Source organism: Stegodyphus dumicola, chromosome 6, assembly GCF_044657685.1.
Source record: "Stegodyphus dumicola isolate Sdum_Otavi_A_Nest chromosome 6, ASM4465768v1".
Classification (NCBI taxonomy): domain Eukaryota; kingdom Metazoa; phylum Arthropoda; class Arachnida; order Araneae; family Eresidae; genus Stegodyphus; species Stegodyphus dumicola.
The window spans coordinates 51,591,654-51,607,177 of record NC_140773.1 but is presented as its reverse complement, the minus strand read 5'-3'; the positions used below and the strand labels follow the sequence as shown (position 1 = coordinate 51,607,177).

Here is a 15,524-nt window from a genome sequence, read left to right as displayed (position 1 = left end):
GTGCTGAACACGTAGACATAAACACATTCGTGTTTGGTGTTCTTTTACAACACATGTCAGAGAGCACGGGGAGAGATAATTAAAATAGTCATGAATGAAATAAGAATGTTAAGAGAAATATAATTATACATGTTACTTGCCATTTCATTGTGTAACATTTCATTAAACTAGTTTTCCTTCCAGATCTCTGGAAGGAACCAGATTTGAATAAAAGCTCCTGTTTATATGCAGTACAGATGAAAAAATTGCGTGTCCTGTGAGCTGCTATTGTAAAAACAAATTTCTTTCTTTTAAATTTCTAGTTTCTAGCGAAAAATGTTTGTAAAAGATTGGCCTCGCGTTAGATTCTAGAGCTAAAAGTTTTCAACAAGGTCGTTTTAGACCTCAGTTTCAAACTAATTAACTCTGGCGGGAAGTATGTAAGGATCTTAAGTTTAACTAACGTTTATTTTATTTTAAATCTTTACTACCACTTCTTATTTTCTACTTCCGGCCAGAATTATAAGCGTTAACGTATTTATGCAAAGTTTGTCTGGCGAACGCCAAGTACTTAAGTTGTGGCTTTTTGCCAAGCGAGAGAGGGGAAGCAGGCCGCTTACCTTAGAAGTTTTACTCAGTTGCTGGTTGCCTTCCAGGCCAGAGGTTTAATCCTCTTGATAACTTTAAACGTATTGTAGTGTTCACAGTTCTCTGTACTACATACGGCTTCCTGTTAATATAAGGTCAATCTTCCACGTTTATTATTTTAAAGTTAAATTTGAGTTTAGTTTTATTTTTATAATTTTACGTTTAGACCACATGTAGTGGGTCTTTGTATTCCGAAGTGCGGAAGTTATTGTAAATAGAGAAAAATAAAGGGTTTTGTATACCCTTCTTGTGTATCCTGTCTACTTACCACAGTTATTGAACATATCTTTAGTAAGCGCTCTGTTCCGAGTCAGGTCCTTGCATGTTCCCAAAGAAGATAAGACGGAACATTGAATCTGATAGGACTGCTATAACATGTAGATGTGCACCTCGTATTCTGGTTCCGATCGGCTGCACCAAACGTATATAAATATATTTATATATATATCCACTCTATTACCCGGCTCAGTGATCTCAGTTTCTTTACTCTTATATGTTTGTAAATTGTACATTTTTTGTCTTTAAAAATGATTGAATTATGTTGTTCTTATCTTCCTGTTAAGGTTTTTATGCCTTTAGTAAATCTGTACGCAATATTTTTAGAATTATCAACAATTTTAAATTTGTTTAAGTGCCGCTAAGCCTAATAATTTTTTTGATGGTGGCCATTGCTTATTTACATTTGAAACAGCAGAATAGAGGATTTGTTGCTAATCTAGAGAAACTTAGCTTCGCAACAACAAAGATAACGCCTTCATTTATTATTGCGAATTAAATCATGCTTAATCCTTTCTGGTATTATTTCGAGTAAATAAGTGCTAAAGATTTACTTCGTAATTTTTAATACAGATATTTCCAGTTTTTATGTATTTTTGCCTTGTCCGGAAGTGAGAACTGAATTAATTGAATGAGAAATACTGAATCGTCTGTGAAAAACTGTTTATTTTTTGTTTTGTTTGCTTAATTTCTTTTATACATGGTCCTAGCCTTATTATAGTATTTGAATAGAACATGTGGCAACGATTAGATAATTCTTTAAATGATATAAATTTTGTGCATTCTGAGTTATAATATGAATATCGAAAATATCTGTAAACAAGCCATCCAAGCAATATGCAGTATCTATGCACTCATAGGGAGAAATTCTAAACTTAGTCTCGCTACAAAAAGAGTTATTTATCTACAAGCTATTCGCCCGATTTTACTGTATGCTTCCCCAGCGTGGGCTGCAACTGCACTCATCGCGAAAAAATACAAAGAATTTAAAACAAGGCCATCTGAATAATTAGAAATGCGCCTTGGTTTGTACGAAACAGCACTCTTCACAATGACTTAAAAACTAAACCCACGGATTCTGAAATTCTAAATGCTTCTCATAACTTTTTTTATGAAATGGGACAGTCATCCTAAGAATATCATCAAAAAACTAGGAAATTATGATTTCGCAATTGAAAAACGTCACAAGAGGCCTCACACTATTCACCATAATAGTCGGTGGTAATGTATATATTTTCGTTTTCTTCTTATTTAGCCAAGGTTTTACTTCATTTTTTTTTTTTTTTTACTTATAGATTTACTTATCAAATTACAATGCGCTATGGACTTTGTTCTTGCCAAAGCAGGTAGACTTTGTATGTAAATAGTTTTTACGCTTGTGAAACGTTTCAATGTACAGCAAATTGTGTTTTTCATCATTTCACTTTGCAATTATTGCTTATCAGAAGAATAATTTTTATGAAATTTTAAAAATGCCTTACAATACATCCTGCAAGAGATGGCGCAACCAGAGCTCCAGTCAACTAAAATGCTTTTCATCCCTATTAATAGATAGCGCCACACGACGCCTCATTTGTTCAAAGTTCACTTATTCTACGAACGGCGGCACAGGAGCCTCCGTCGCTAGTAATCTCTGAGTTCTAGCACAGCATGTGCATAAGTACTTCCATATTATTGGATACAACTTACTCGATTCCTCAAGCATTTAAAAGTCAAGTATAATATATTGGTAAAGGCCGTTAATGGTTGATTGCCTCTTACTAAGTGATAAGACATAGACATAGTTATAATATGAACGAAATATAGTACTGTTAAGTGAACCTAGCGCCAGAGTGTCGCTATGGTAAACAAATAGAGTGAATTTTAAAAAATCATTTATTCTATTCTGGTTTATGCTCTGTCGGCGAAATAGATTTAATTCAATCCAATAAGTTTAAATGAAATGCAAGAAAAAATGCGTATAATTTAATATTCCGTGCAAGGAAGTCATGTGGTGTACACATCAGATTTTTTTTAATTGTTCTAACTGTATTTGGTGTTTTATTTCTTTCTATATTTTTCAATTTTTAATGAAGGTATTCTGAGGCTTTATGTATTTTTGCCTTGTCGCGAATTGAGAACATAATTTATTGAATGAGAAATATATCTCTAATGAAATTCGATGAAATAAGTGTTTCGTATTAGCAGCAAATAATGTCGCCAGTCTGTCTCGCAAGGAGGAGAATGTTTAGTAGCGCATGCGCATTAGCTACGTGACGCTGAATCGTCTGTGAAAAACTGTTTCTTTTTTATTTGTTTAATTTCTTTTATACATCGCTTTAGATTTATTACAGTATTTGAATAGAATATGTGGCAACGATTAGATAATTCTTGAGATGACATAATTTTTGTGCATTCTGAGTTATAAAATAGATGACATGTAACGCTGTTAAGTGAACCTAGCGTCAGAGTGTCGCTATGGTAAATAAATAGAGTGAATTATAAAGAGTGCAGTTATTCTGTTGTGGTTTATGCGCTATCGACGAAGTAGATTTAATTCAATTCAATAAGTTTAAATGAAATGCAGGAAAAATACGTATAGTTTAACATTCCGTACAAGAAAGTCATGTGGTGTATACATCAGATTTTTTAATTTTAAAATTTGATATTTTATACTTAATTCTTGCTTTAAGAAAAAGTGATAGGTTTTAAAACTTAACTATTTTACTTCAATGTTTTACATTTTTCAGATACTCCTCGATGCCATTCCGTTCGAAGCAGTGTCTACGGAGTTGGGCGGACCGAATCTGTATCTGTGGTTTGCGAAGTGGATGCCAGTCCCACCCCTGTTACTTTTCTTTGGGCTCTTGATGGTGCTAAGATCTTAGGGAAAGAGCAATATGCAAGTAATGGTACCCGGAGTATAGCTACTATATCACCCAGATCACCTCAAGACTATGGCCTTCTCATGTGCTGGGCCACAAATTCTATTGGTCGACAAAAGGAACCATGCACATTTAGAATTGTGCCAGCAGGTACTAATGATTCCAAAAGTTTTATCTTTTGAACCATGTTAAGAATCAAACCAAAGTTTCCTTTCATTTCGATATTGCAAAGGTGCAATTTACTTCCCATTTTTGCAATATACAGTTATTATAAACGTCATTTTAGTTTTCAGAGATATTTAGCATTATTTGATGCAGTGTATTTTTTTTAGATCTAAGAAGACTTAAATTTTTTTTTAGTACAAATTAAAGAGAATTTTTTCTTTAATTAACGTAATTTCAGTTTATGAATGGTTTTGCAAGAAATCTATATTTTAGTAAAGCATAACTAAACAATATAACTAAATCATACCATGTATATGACTCAAATCTTCTCAAACCATAAATTTAAAACCTACTTATAAACTCTGTACTATAATAGAAATTAGATTCAGTTTTAATTCTTTTCGGTTCTACTTTATAGGTCCTCCCGAAGAACCCAAAAGCTGCGTTATTTCCAACCGTACCCTGAAATGTATCGTTTTAGAATGCGAAGGTGGACAAGATGGAGGTTCACAGCAACTCTTCCAACTAGAAGTATTTGGAACTGATTCTGATAAATTCTTGGCTAATGTCACATCTCACGGTGCTCCTGTCTTCAATGTCTGTTCCCTTCCTCCAAAAGAATCCCTTGTATTGATTGTTTATGCTATAAACTCCAAAGGACGAAGCAAACAAATTGCAATACATGCTATTAGCTCCGATTCAGAAAATGGTAATTCTATTTTGAGTAGTTATTCTTAAAATAATTTCTTAATTCTGTAATTACCTTTTTATGATATTACTCATAACCTTATAATATAAAGGATGATTCAAAATTAGGTGAACCAACTTCTAGAAGAGGTAGGGTACACCTAGACGACTCGGAATCTCATAGCAATGGAGTCGAAAATGCAATCATAATAAGATAGGGGTTTGGTAGGGGCTATCGCAGAGAAACCGTCGACAGCCATCCGCAAAGGTACTAAGATGGAAAATATGAAGATAACATGATCGCAAACTGATATTTAAAGACCATCTAAAGACTTAAAATAAGGCATGACTTTTCTGATAATGAAGTTGCCCGAAGTTTCGAAACGTGGACACCGCCTGGAATTTTGGACGTCTCGAAGTACGCTGGGCATCCGGAAGTTTGCCGTAGCCATGAAGATGCGCTATTTAAAACCCCTACTGCATTTCGAAACGTCCTAGATTTCATGCCTTACGCCACGTTACGAAATGTCGGAGATCTTCATCATCAAGAAAGTCATTATTTTTATGGTGTTTAAATTTCAGTTTGAGATTACGATGTATTCATGTTTTCCCTTCTAACACCTCTTTGTGCGGCTGTCGAAAAGTCTCGAATCCCTATTTCGTTAAGACTACCCTTAATCCCTATCTCGATCTCCGACAGCCCCTAATCCATATATCCTTAAGACTACATTTCCGGCTCAGCAATGCTATGCGATTCCAAATCGTTTAAAAGTGTACACTACCCCTCCTAGAAGTTAGTTGCTGTAGTTTTGAATCACCCTCTCATCAAAACCTTTATTCAAACGTCTATATTTTTTTTATTAATTTTAGCCTCAGAAGTAAATTACAGAAAGTTCTTCATTTTAAAATCATAAGAGCCACAGAACATCCATTAAATTAAAAGCTTATAAGTGGGAATGCCAATGAAAATACTATAAACTATTCAGAACCAACGTTTAGCTCGTGAACTAGACGAACGATTTCATAAAAATGCAAATCCTCTGTATATTGGAAGCGAAGGTTTATAAACAATAATTTGATGATCTATAAGCGTGCATTCCATGTTTAGCAACGTATATAAGATTTAATTCAACTCTTAACCGTTATCGATATTTTGAATGTGCAACATGCATGCATTCAGTTATATTCAATTTTTTGTGGATGGATTGAATAGAATGTTCTGCGGAGAAACCAAGTTTTATAAGTGAATATGTAGATTGTTGGGAAGAAAACGATATAAGCTTATTTATTTAAATATTGGTTTTGGACATATATTTCCAGATACGTTCTTATAGGTTCTTATAGAAAGTATGGAACTGTTTTTCAAAAATAAAGTCTCATTTTTTTGTGATTGTAAAGGACAAAAATTCTGATATATATGCACGTAAAATTGTGTATTTATGTAAGCCAAGCTGCATGTTGCAAAGTTTTTCTATTTCTTTTAAGCTGTAAAGCCAGGCTGAACTTGCCGTAAATTCTATTTATTGTAATACAACTGCTTAAGATAATTTCAGCTATAAAACATCGCTGATGAGATATTTCGCCAAAAGATTCGATAAGTGTTGAGATACAGCTAGGAAGACAAGCTTCTATCAGTATCTTTTATGTTTCAGGTTTGCGTAATAAGAGTAGTTAAAAAAGAATAGAGATATTTAAAAATAATAAATAAGAGTAGTTAAAATAATGCAAGTTATATTTTTCAACTACCAAGAAAACCATTAAGAGTTTTAAGGCAACAATTCTAAATAATAATCTGACTTTTTGTTTCTCTATATCTTTGAAAAATTCTATAGTTGTAAATTATTGGCAATCATATAAGAATGACAAGGACAAACGTTATATATACTGAAGTTGTAATATCTCATTGAAATAATAGCAAATTTATTTTAAAATGTTACTTTCTAATGTGTTTCCGGCTTTTATAATCATAAATTTTAAAGCACTTAAGTGAGCATTTATTGTTCACAGTTGCATTAAAACTTTTTATAGTTTGATTAGAAACGTCCTTTTGCAATTTTTAAATGAAAGACAAATTGTAAATAGAGAATAAAAGAATTTTTTAAATAAAAGAATAAAATTTCAGCCCTTCTGAGGCTGAAATTTTTATGGATTAAACCTGCTTTAGAGGTAAACACTCTTATCTGGAAAATTAGTAAAAACTATCCGTCCGAATTTAAGCTAAAAAAATAACATTCAGTTTAAGAGAAGTTCATTCCTTTTTTTTTTTCAACTTCTTAAAAGAAACATATTTTAATTCATACTTTTATTTTACATGGAATCAATAAGTTTATTTGATCTCATATATACTATTTTATTACCTTAAATGTTTCCAACAAGTTTATTTGATCTCATATATACTATTTTATTACCTTAAATGTTTCCAACAATGTTACAAAGGCTAACTTCCCGCTAGAAATCTAAGATATCAAAGTTCATGGGGAGAAACACTATTTCTGTGCTTCAGGAAAACAGTAGTTAATTTTTGATAGTTTCCTAATTTGAATTTGAGTGGTTCCTCTTTTGAATATGGAGCTGATTGGTATTTAATTAAATGTACTTTTCGCAGCCCTCACCCGTTTGCAATCGGATTGCATCTTGACTATGTGTAATTTTGGTATATGATCCTTCCTATAACTCAAAAGTTTTCAAGTCCTGAATTTATTGTGCATTCAAGTTCATGAATGCACAATAAATTCAGGACTTAGCTCGTGTCTGCCTGTCCTTGGATAAGCATATATCCAAATCAAGTCTGGCTTATAGTTAATTGTCTTAACACGAATGCAAGTATCTGAATTTTTGGTAGTTAACTGCTCCTGCTTTAACTTAAAATAAATTTCAGATGTGAAAATATTTGCTCGCCTTCATAAGTTGAAACGAATGCAGACAAATTGGCAAAGCCAATGTTTGGAATTAAGGATCGGCGATGTGAAACTTATCAATTTCTCCATGGAATTATGTTATAATTTTTTATTTTATTTAAATATAAATGCGTATTCATTACTGCACATTTTTAATCAAACAAAAATCTTATTGTTATTATTTTTTTCTGTTTATTTTTCGTGTATTCTTCAATTGCTCGTTTCATGTTAGTTATAGTTTATTTTTATGTATTACACTTTATTTTTGGAGCTCAAGTAGGTCACTTAATTATAAAATTTGTCACTGGGTGACCTGTGGATCATAGGTTGCCGAGGCCTGCAATAAAGTCTAAGTAGCACATGGCCTTCTTTAGACCAATCTTCCATTTTGCTTCGCTTTGGATTGGGCTAAATTTTTCCTAGTTCTTTATTTTAATAGCGCTGAAATTAATTTCGATGTAATCGAAACATTGAAATATCGTTCTTTCTGTCACTCCTTTTACGTTAGTTTATAGGTTTATAGCTAAAAATTTCAGATTTTAAGGAAGAATTCACGTGGTAAATATGACCAGCAAATACTGATTCTAGTTTCTATTATGCCGCTGTGATTCGAATGTGAATGAATTTTCTTTTCATCCTGAATTTGAGCGTTATGTAATCCTGTGTACCTTTGTCAAAATGCTTATTAATCTTTATCGTTTTCTATGAGAAACCATGGACATAAGAATAAGCAGTAATCACAGCACCCTGGAAAACCCATGGAAATGCATTTGCATGACAATGGATTACAATCATAATTTTTTTAATTTGTTAATGTAAACTTGTCAGCGCACTAGCCTTGTGGTTCATGTTTTTAGTGATTCATCGTTTCTAAACAAGGAAGTAAGACAGCAGAAAGCTACAAAACCTAATGCTGCAAAACAAGTCCATTAAAATGCAAAATGACTCTCACGAGAAAACACTGCATGCATTTTTTATTTTTAACTGAAATATTAGGACATCTTTCCTCCAGATGATAAACTAAGCCTCATAAAATGTCATGCTCAGCAACTGCACCAAGTCGTTAATTATTACTTGACATTTTTCTTTTTTTTTTCCCACTTTACCTTCTCGACCTAAATCATCTTTCTTCAGCTGAAATATAAGGATCGATTTTGTTATCCTCAGTATTCTTATTATTTTACATTCATTTACTTATTTTCTTTGGTATGAGGTTTCTCTCGTTATTTATGAATCTATTCTAGTTTTCGGGATACATTTCTGAGATTTTCAACCTAGGTATACTATAATATCTTGGCTTCCTTCAGCAGACTCCTGAACTGATATGAATGAAAGATATCTAAACAATATGATATAAGAAGCAGCGAAGTAATTCTTAAGCAGAATATTTTTGATCAAAAGAGAGATGGCTTAATGCATCCTCAGTCCCCTGTGAGCAGTCATGACTCAAGAGATAATGTCACAGCGTAAGCGAAAAGAAATGAAGAAAAATTGAAAGAACAGACAAAATAGTAATATCTTATATTAGGGTAATATTTGAATTGTTTATTTAGATGTTCGTTGTAGTTTTCGAGCTATATTCCATAATTTAATGAATCGTGTAGGATTTTGCCTAGGAAAAATGAATTTGTTTTCTTTGGGTACCTAGACAATTGCTCAAGATGGAAATGTGTGATTAAATGCATAAGTAATTTGGAGGTGATTGTTGCTTCATATTGTTCAATAGTTTCTCTTTTATAACATTTAGCACTACTTGCGTTACATAGATTACTGTTATTACTTTAATACAAATGTATCTTTTAATTGTATAAGGAAACTCATATGCATGAGAATGGCCAGGATAGTAAGGTTAACCACATTTTTATTCATAAGATCAACAGATCCTGATTCCATCAGTTTAACAGCATGCTTTAGCATGAAAATTTCCTCTATGCAAGCACTCGCTTCACATATATTGCGTTGTTATCAATGAAACTACCTTTGAATGACATCAGGTTTCTACTTCTCACCTAAGAAAGCAAGAAAGCAATGAAATCAGTGTAAAATTTTACGTTATGTAATAGCGTCATGCACGTGGGTGATGCAATTTTAGAATTTTTTTTAACGAGCATTAAACATTTAACACTATGAACATCAAGTCAGTCATTAAACCCAACCAATAAAGATTGCTCTAACTTTATGAGCTCAGACCGAGAAATCCTGCAGCGGATACAGTAAAACACATCAATAAAATATTCGCAGAAATAACTAATGCAATATTCGCACGCCGTTGGTTTACTAAATTTTTGTTCGAGAGATTTCAGGCTTGAAAAAGATTTCAGGCTTCGCGAAATTTCAGACCCGTGGCCATCTTACTTTCTTTACGTGAATTCGAATGAATAAACGGATTTATTTAAATCACATCCACGGCAAACAGTGCGAAAGGTCCCCCAGACACTATATGTACACATTTCAGCTGTTAAAAGCACCTGCCAATAACAGGGAAAATAAAGAACTCGACATGTGGGTGTCTGACGAACTCATGATGAGACCAACGCGCGGCCTTTATAAGTGTGCTGCTTATCTCTCTTTAGAAGGTGTAAAGAACTAAGGCTTTGCAACACATTGTGCATGCGGATGAGATCTGTATATTCTATACCATAATACACATTTGTGGCGCTCATTGCGAGTGAAAGACTTTCCAAGAAGGAGAAGAAAGAAATCTCTCATCCAAAAAAATGGCGTTTTACTATACCGTAACTTTTGCTTGTCTTATTCACTACTCATTCTTTTCATGATGGGAAGCGATAAATGCCGTCAGTGTTGTACAGATATGCAACAATTGTAAATACTGTAAATGTTCTTGGAGTCCTGATGTTTCAGAATAACACTCGATAACGTAACAGTTTTAACGATGCAGCAGATCGACAACAAGAGATAGTTCAACAAAATGGTTCGTCATTCTTCATACTCTTCTGACATTTCTCAACTAGTTGTCATTTTGTCCCGGCACTTGATCCATTTTTTGTCGAAGAAATGTTTTGTTAATGATGTATTAATTTATCAGTCATGTGAGGACTTCATCACTTCCACAGACTTCATCACATTTTTACAAACGTAATAAATAAACTTGCCACACGTTGGCACAATCCACTTATGAGGCTGGAGGTTATTTTTACTAGACAGTTACTCTTTTTCCTTTTTATTCTGTTCTTTTCAGTCTTTCTTAAAATCGGCCATTTCTTTTGCAAAAACTAAATATCACTTTAACGCACTTTAATTAATTATCCTTGTTCCAGACTTGGTAACATACGGGTACAGTCCAAAAATATTTTTGCCCTTTTCTACATGTTAATCTAATTTTTCTACATGTTAATCTAAAGTAGTGGATATCGTGAATGGCATAGCTTCCCCTCTGATCCTGTCGATCTCTTCCGAGCCCTTACCTGCATTTCTTCGACCCAAGGCTTCAAATTCTACATGAAATCCTATACTTTCTGCTATTTTCACCGTAAAAAACGGCACTTCAATGAAACTGGGTTAACACCCCCACGAAACTGCAGCTAAGAAATATTTTCTTGTCTACATTTGTGTGGAATTTCGTAATTTGTTTGCTTTACATCTACACGTCGCTTATGTTATTTTGATAGTGAATCATAGAGATCAAAGTATGAAGGTTTTTGATATTGAAACTTCATTTATTTTAGTGAACTATTCTTCACACATTGCAACTGGTGAATCTCAAACCCAACACTCTACAGCATGTGTTTCAAAATCCAATAATGAGGTTCGTTAATCCAATAATTCCATTTTTCAGCCGAGACAGAGAAAAACTGAATATTCATAGCAACCAAATTTTAATGATAAGTGCATTAAAAAATGAATAAAAACTCAAATATTACTATAGTTCAAAATTCAAAAAATCTGTAAGTACAATATGATGCATTTCTGAGAATAAGAGGCATCACGATAGTCTGCTACTTAAAAATATGCTTTTCGAGGTCGTAGCGACCCTTTCCACATTTTCGATCGTAACGCGTGTCATCATCATTACACAGTGGAAATTAAAAGGTTCTAACAAATTATAGGATTCAATTTGTTTTCTGCAGCAGTCATTGCTATGGTTTGTAGGAAAACAAAGGACCTTTAAGTGTTTATTCCAAAATAACGGTCTATAGTAACCGAAAGACTACTGTATGCTGAGAGTCCAAGCTCAGATGTGATCCCAGGCGACTAGGTGTGCTGCATGATTGGTCTCTGTGGTTTTCCCCATGTGTGACGTGAATATGAGCCAGTCTACTTAAAATGGAGTAGAAGGCATTCCTTCCCTTAGGCAAATGACCATGGAACTTTACCATATTCAATCAACTTAAATTTACCTCAGAATAAGAACTAAATATTGGTCACATTAAAGAACAAATCTCAATCTTTCTACTTTTATTAGTTTACAATGTACTTAAAATGAATTTCCAACAGGATTATTTGGATTTAATGTTAGTATTAATTTTTCATTAATGGTTCTAAAATAATATTAATGACAGTATAATACCATCTATCTATCACAAATAGTCTTTTATGCGGAGTTTTATTAATATTAGTAATTACGAAACGTAAATCATTCATTTCGTTCTAAATTTCAGTATTAATATTGTTAGACAATACCGGTGGATATTGAAAATGGGAGTAAAATTATAGTCTTATAGGCGATTGTTAAATATTCGAACAGAAATTCGGAATGATGAACCTGAAGTATTTAAAACATACTTCAAGGATAAAAAATTTAATTTAAAAAATCTTTAAAAAACCTTTCGTGTCAATGATTGAATCGCTTTATGTATAGCCAAAAGAATATAGTAAAATTAACAGTGTTGTAGCTATTAATCATTGCTTGACTTTGTTGCAGATGTTAATCATTCATTACTCCAGACATTGCCTTTAGGTAAAATCTATCTCTGAATAAAATGCATAAATGCCTTAATTGCAAATAAACTGTTCATGCTAAGTTTTGATATTACTATTTTATGATTTAAAAACAAAGAAATTTCCCTAATTGATAAAGTATTTTTCATTTCTAACAATATGTTCAATTCGAATAGCTACTGTTACCATACAATGAGTGTGGATTTTGATTAAATTGCGCGGTAAACGGCACGCATTTCCATTCATCAATTTAATTGCGGTATTAGTGATGTTTAGAGTCTAATAATGCTCATGAAAACTTTTTTATTCATTATTTATATTATTGTGGATTTCTAAAATTTATATTAAAGTATCCATGCAGTTCACGATAGTCAGAATAGCAAAGCATTTATTGGATACATTTCGTTTATGCTTTGCTTACTGTGTACATAATAACGAGAATCATTAGAGTTAAAAACGATCTGAGAACAAGTTCTTTTCGCTAGAATTCCTTTAAAAATTAAGCTATTTCATTATAAATGAATTCAGACTTAAACAAATGAACAATAACTAGTGGCAGTGCATGCAGTATAGAATATGAAACACAGATTCTTGAGACACGTCAATATTTGTGAAAGAAACAACATAGAAAGGTAAAAATTAACAAACGAAAAAGTAATGACTTATTTTTTTTAAAGAATATCACATAAAATATTTCTTCACCAAGAACGTTTGACAGACGACAGCGAAATCAAAATGTCTTGTATCAAATCGATTATTCTGCCACGGACAACTAGGAAATGCAGTGACAGCCACTAATGCTCCACGGACTGCAGGTTTTTGAAAGCAGTACTTTGCATAACATAAACTCTTTCAGATATTTAGATGAGATTTTTAATCCATTAAATGAACAGATAAACAACTTTATTTTGCTTTAGAGTGTTTACTAGCAGTTTCAGAAAGCAGCTGTTAACGCTTTGTTTTGCATTTGCTCCATGCATGGGCCCTATTTCTGAATTAAATTTTCTTTACAATAAATCATTCTCAACCTTTTCATCATCTTAATACTCAGTGACGTTAATGTTAGCAAAACAGCGCCAGTCATCATCATATCATACATCTTTAATAAATAAGTAAAAGAACGTAAACCTGGCAAAAATTGTCTCTGGGAATTCTATTATTTTATTTTGCGGTACAATTTCAGATTTAATATCAACCTATTTTCATAAAATGTACTGCATCCAAAATTCACTTAAAGTGAACCTGATAATAGTTCACGAAGTAAACAATCAATCTGATATATTATTTCGTTCAATAAGCAAAAAGGCAGACCTAATTATGATTATCTAATTCAATTTGATTTGTTCTGCAATAGCATTACATCATCAAAAGCATGCAAATGCAAAGTTTCCTGCAAAACTTCTATAATTCCTATTTTCGTTGAAATGTATATCTAGTCAAACGAGTTTTTTTTTCTATGTTGAAGTATCATTTTGAAGATTTTTTTAGCTAAAAAGCTACTCCTTTTAAAAGATAATTATGGAAGTGGCGAATTGAGTGACTGTTTTCAGACAGCCTTTGCCTTTCCGAAGCATTTTAAAGATTCTGAAGTTATTGCTTGAAATTCATACGTTTAAAATTAGAGTTTTTTGCCGCCACTGGAACTTCTGCATAGCGGCAAACTATACAGTAAAGGCAATGGAAAACTACTTTATACCAACACACCAGAAGTTTGAGTTTAACTTACGTAATAAGATGCAGGTGCACAGCACGTCAAATTCACGGTCTTCAAGAATGAAAGGGTACTTTCTTCAGTGACCAAATGGAGGTTTAGGTTTAATATCCAATTCTAAACGCATTTACCTTTAGCGAGAACAAGGACGCAAAATTCTAATACTAGCATTACAGATTATAGCCATATGGTAATACAGATGTCATCGTACAGGAAGAAATGGTGATTAATATACGTACTTTTGCTAACAGAAGATTTATGTGTGGCAACAGAAGATTTATGTGTGGTATTGATTCTCTTTTTATGGAGAATAACGTGTGTTCACATTCGGGAAAAGCTGGTCGATGGCTAGCTTAAAACCAAAAGCATTGAACAAACAGGCTGTCCATCCATATCTGATTTCAATCCCAAACAGGTTAACAGAATGCCCTTAGGCGAGTTCTTGGACGATTTAAATCCTCCCTCTAGAGGTCTCAATATTTTGAAAAATCTTATTGATTGGGGAGTGACAGTTACTCGCATCTACTCTAATTAACCACTTTATTGAAAGTATGAAATCCATTTTTTATATATTTGCATGAAGATTATATTCCCTGTCAAACAACAAAAATCAGCGTTATATTTACAAAATTTTCACAGGACTAGTTTCGATGGTTTTACCGAACCACCATCCTCAGCTGCAAAACCGCAAATGAACAAGATAGGAAATAATGATCAGATAAGAAAGCCTGGACAAGAATAAGCAAGTGGCGCCAGCTGTTGGTGAAACCAAAACTAAAACATAATTTCTTTAAAGGCCGAAGGCAAATTTGGATTGGAATTAGGATCGTTAACTAGAACAGAAAGATTTTCATGAATGTGAAATGCCTCTAGAAAATCCAGTTCTCCAATGGAAGATGTTTTTTGAATAATTTTGGCAGCAGAAAAATTGAAAGTGTGATTTTCGGACCAACAATGTTGAGTAACAGAAGACTGCTGTGTTTCCTTTTTTCTAACATATGCCTCATGTTCCTTGACGCAAAATTTTAAGGCTCTCTTAGTTTGGCCAATGTAAATTAAACCACACTGGCAAGGAATCCTATAAATACCCCAGGAATTCATATCCGGAATGGGGTCCTTGAGTATGGAACTCGGAATTTTATTGATGGAAGAATAAACAACCCGAAAGTTAAATTTCTGAAAAATATGTGCAACTTTATAGCTAATTGATGGAAAGAATGGAATGACAACAGAATTTTTATAATCTCCTAAAACAATAGAGTGCCTTTTAGTGTGTTGAGATGAGAATTTTTTAACTGCTTGATTAATAATGTTGGGTGAAAAGTCCCTGTCAATAGCTATTGTTTTTAAATAATTTAGTTCTTCATCAAGGGCTAGTTTGGAGGAGCAAACTTGAAG

General features: G+C 33.0%; 1 protein-coding gene across 2 annotated transcripts in view; it reads left to right on the top strand.

The window, feature by feature from the left end:
• LOC118188680 (CD166 antigen homolog) overlaps nucleotides 1-15,524 on the top strand; it is a 622,864-nt gene that overhangs the window by 554,486 nt on the left and 52,854 nt on the right. For both annotated transcript variants that reach the window (XM_085818316.1, XM_085818317.1), the window contains exons 6-7: nucleotides 3,633-3,917; nucleotides 4,351-4,641. In XM_085818316.1, coding sequence (XP_085674442.1) covers nucleotides 3,633-3,917; nucleotides 4,351-4,641 — 576 coding nt within the window. The remainder of the gene's footprint in view (nucleotides 1-3,632; nucleotides 3,918-4,350; nucleotides 4,642-15,524) is intronic.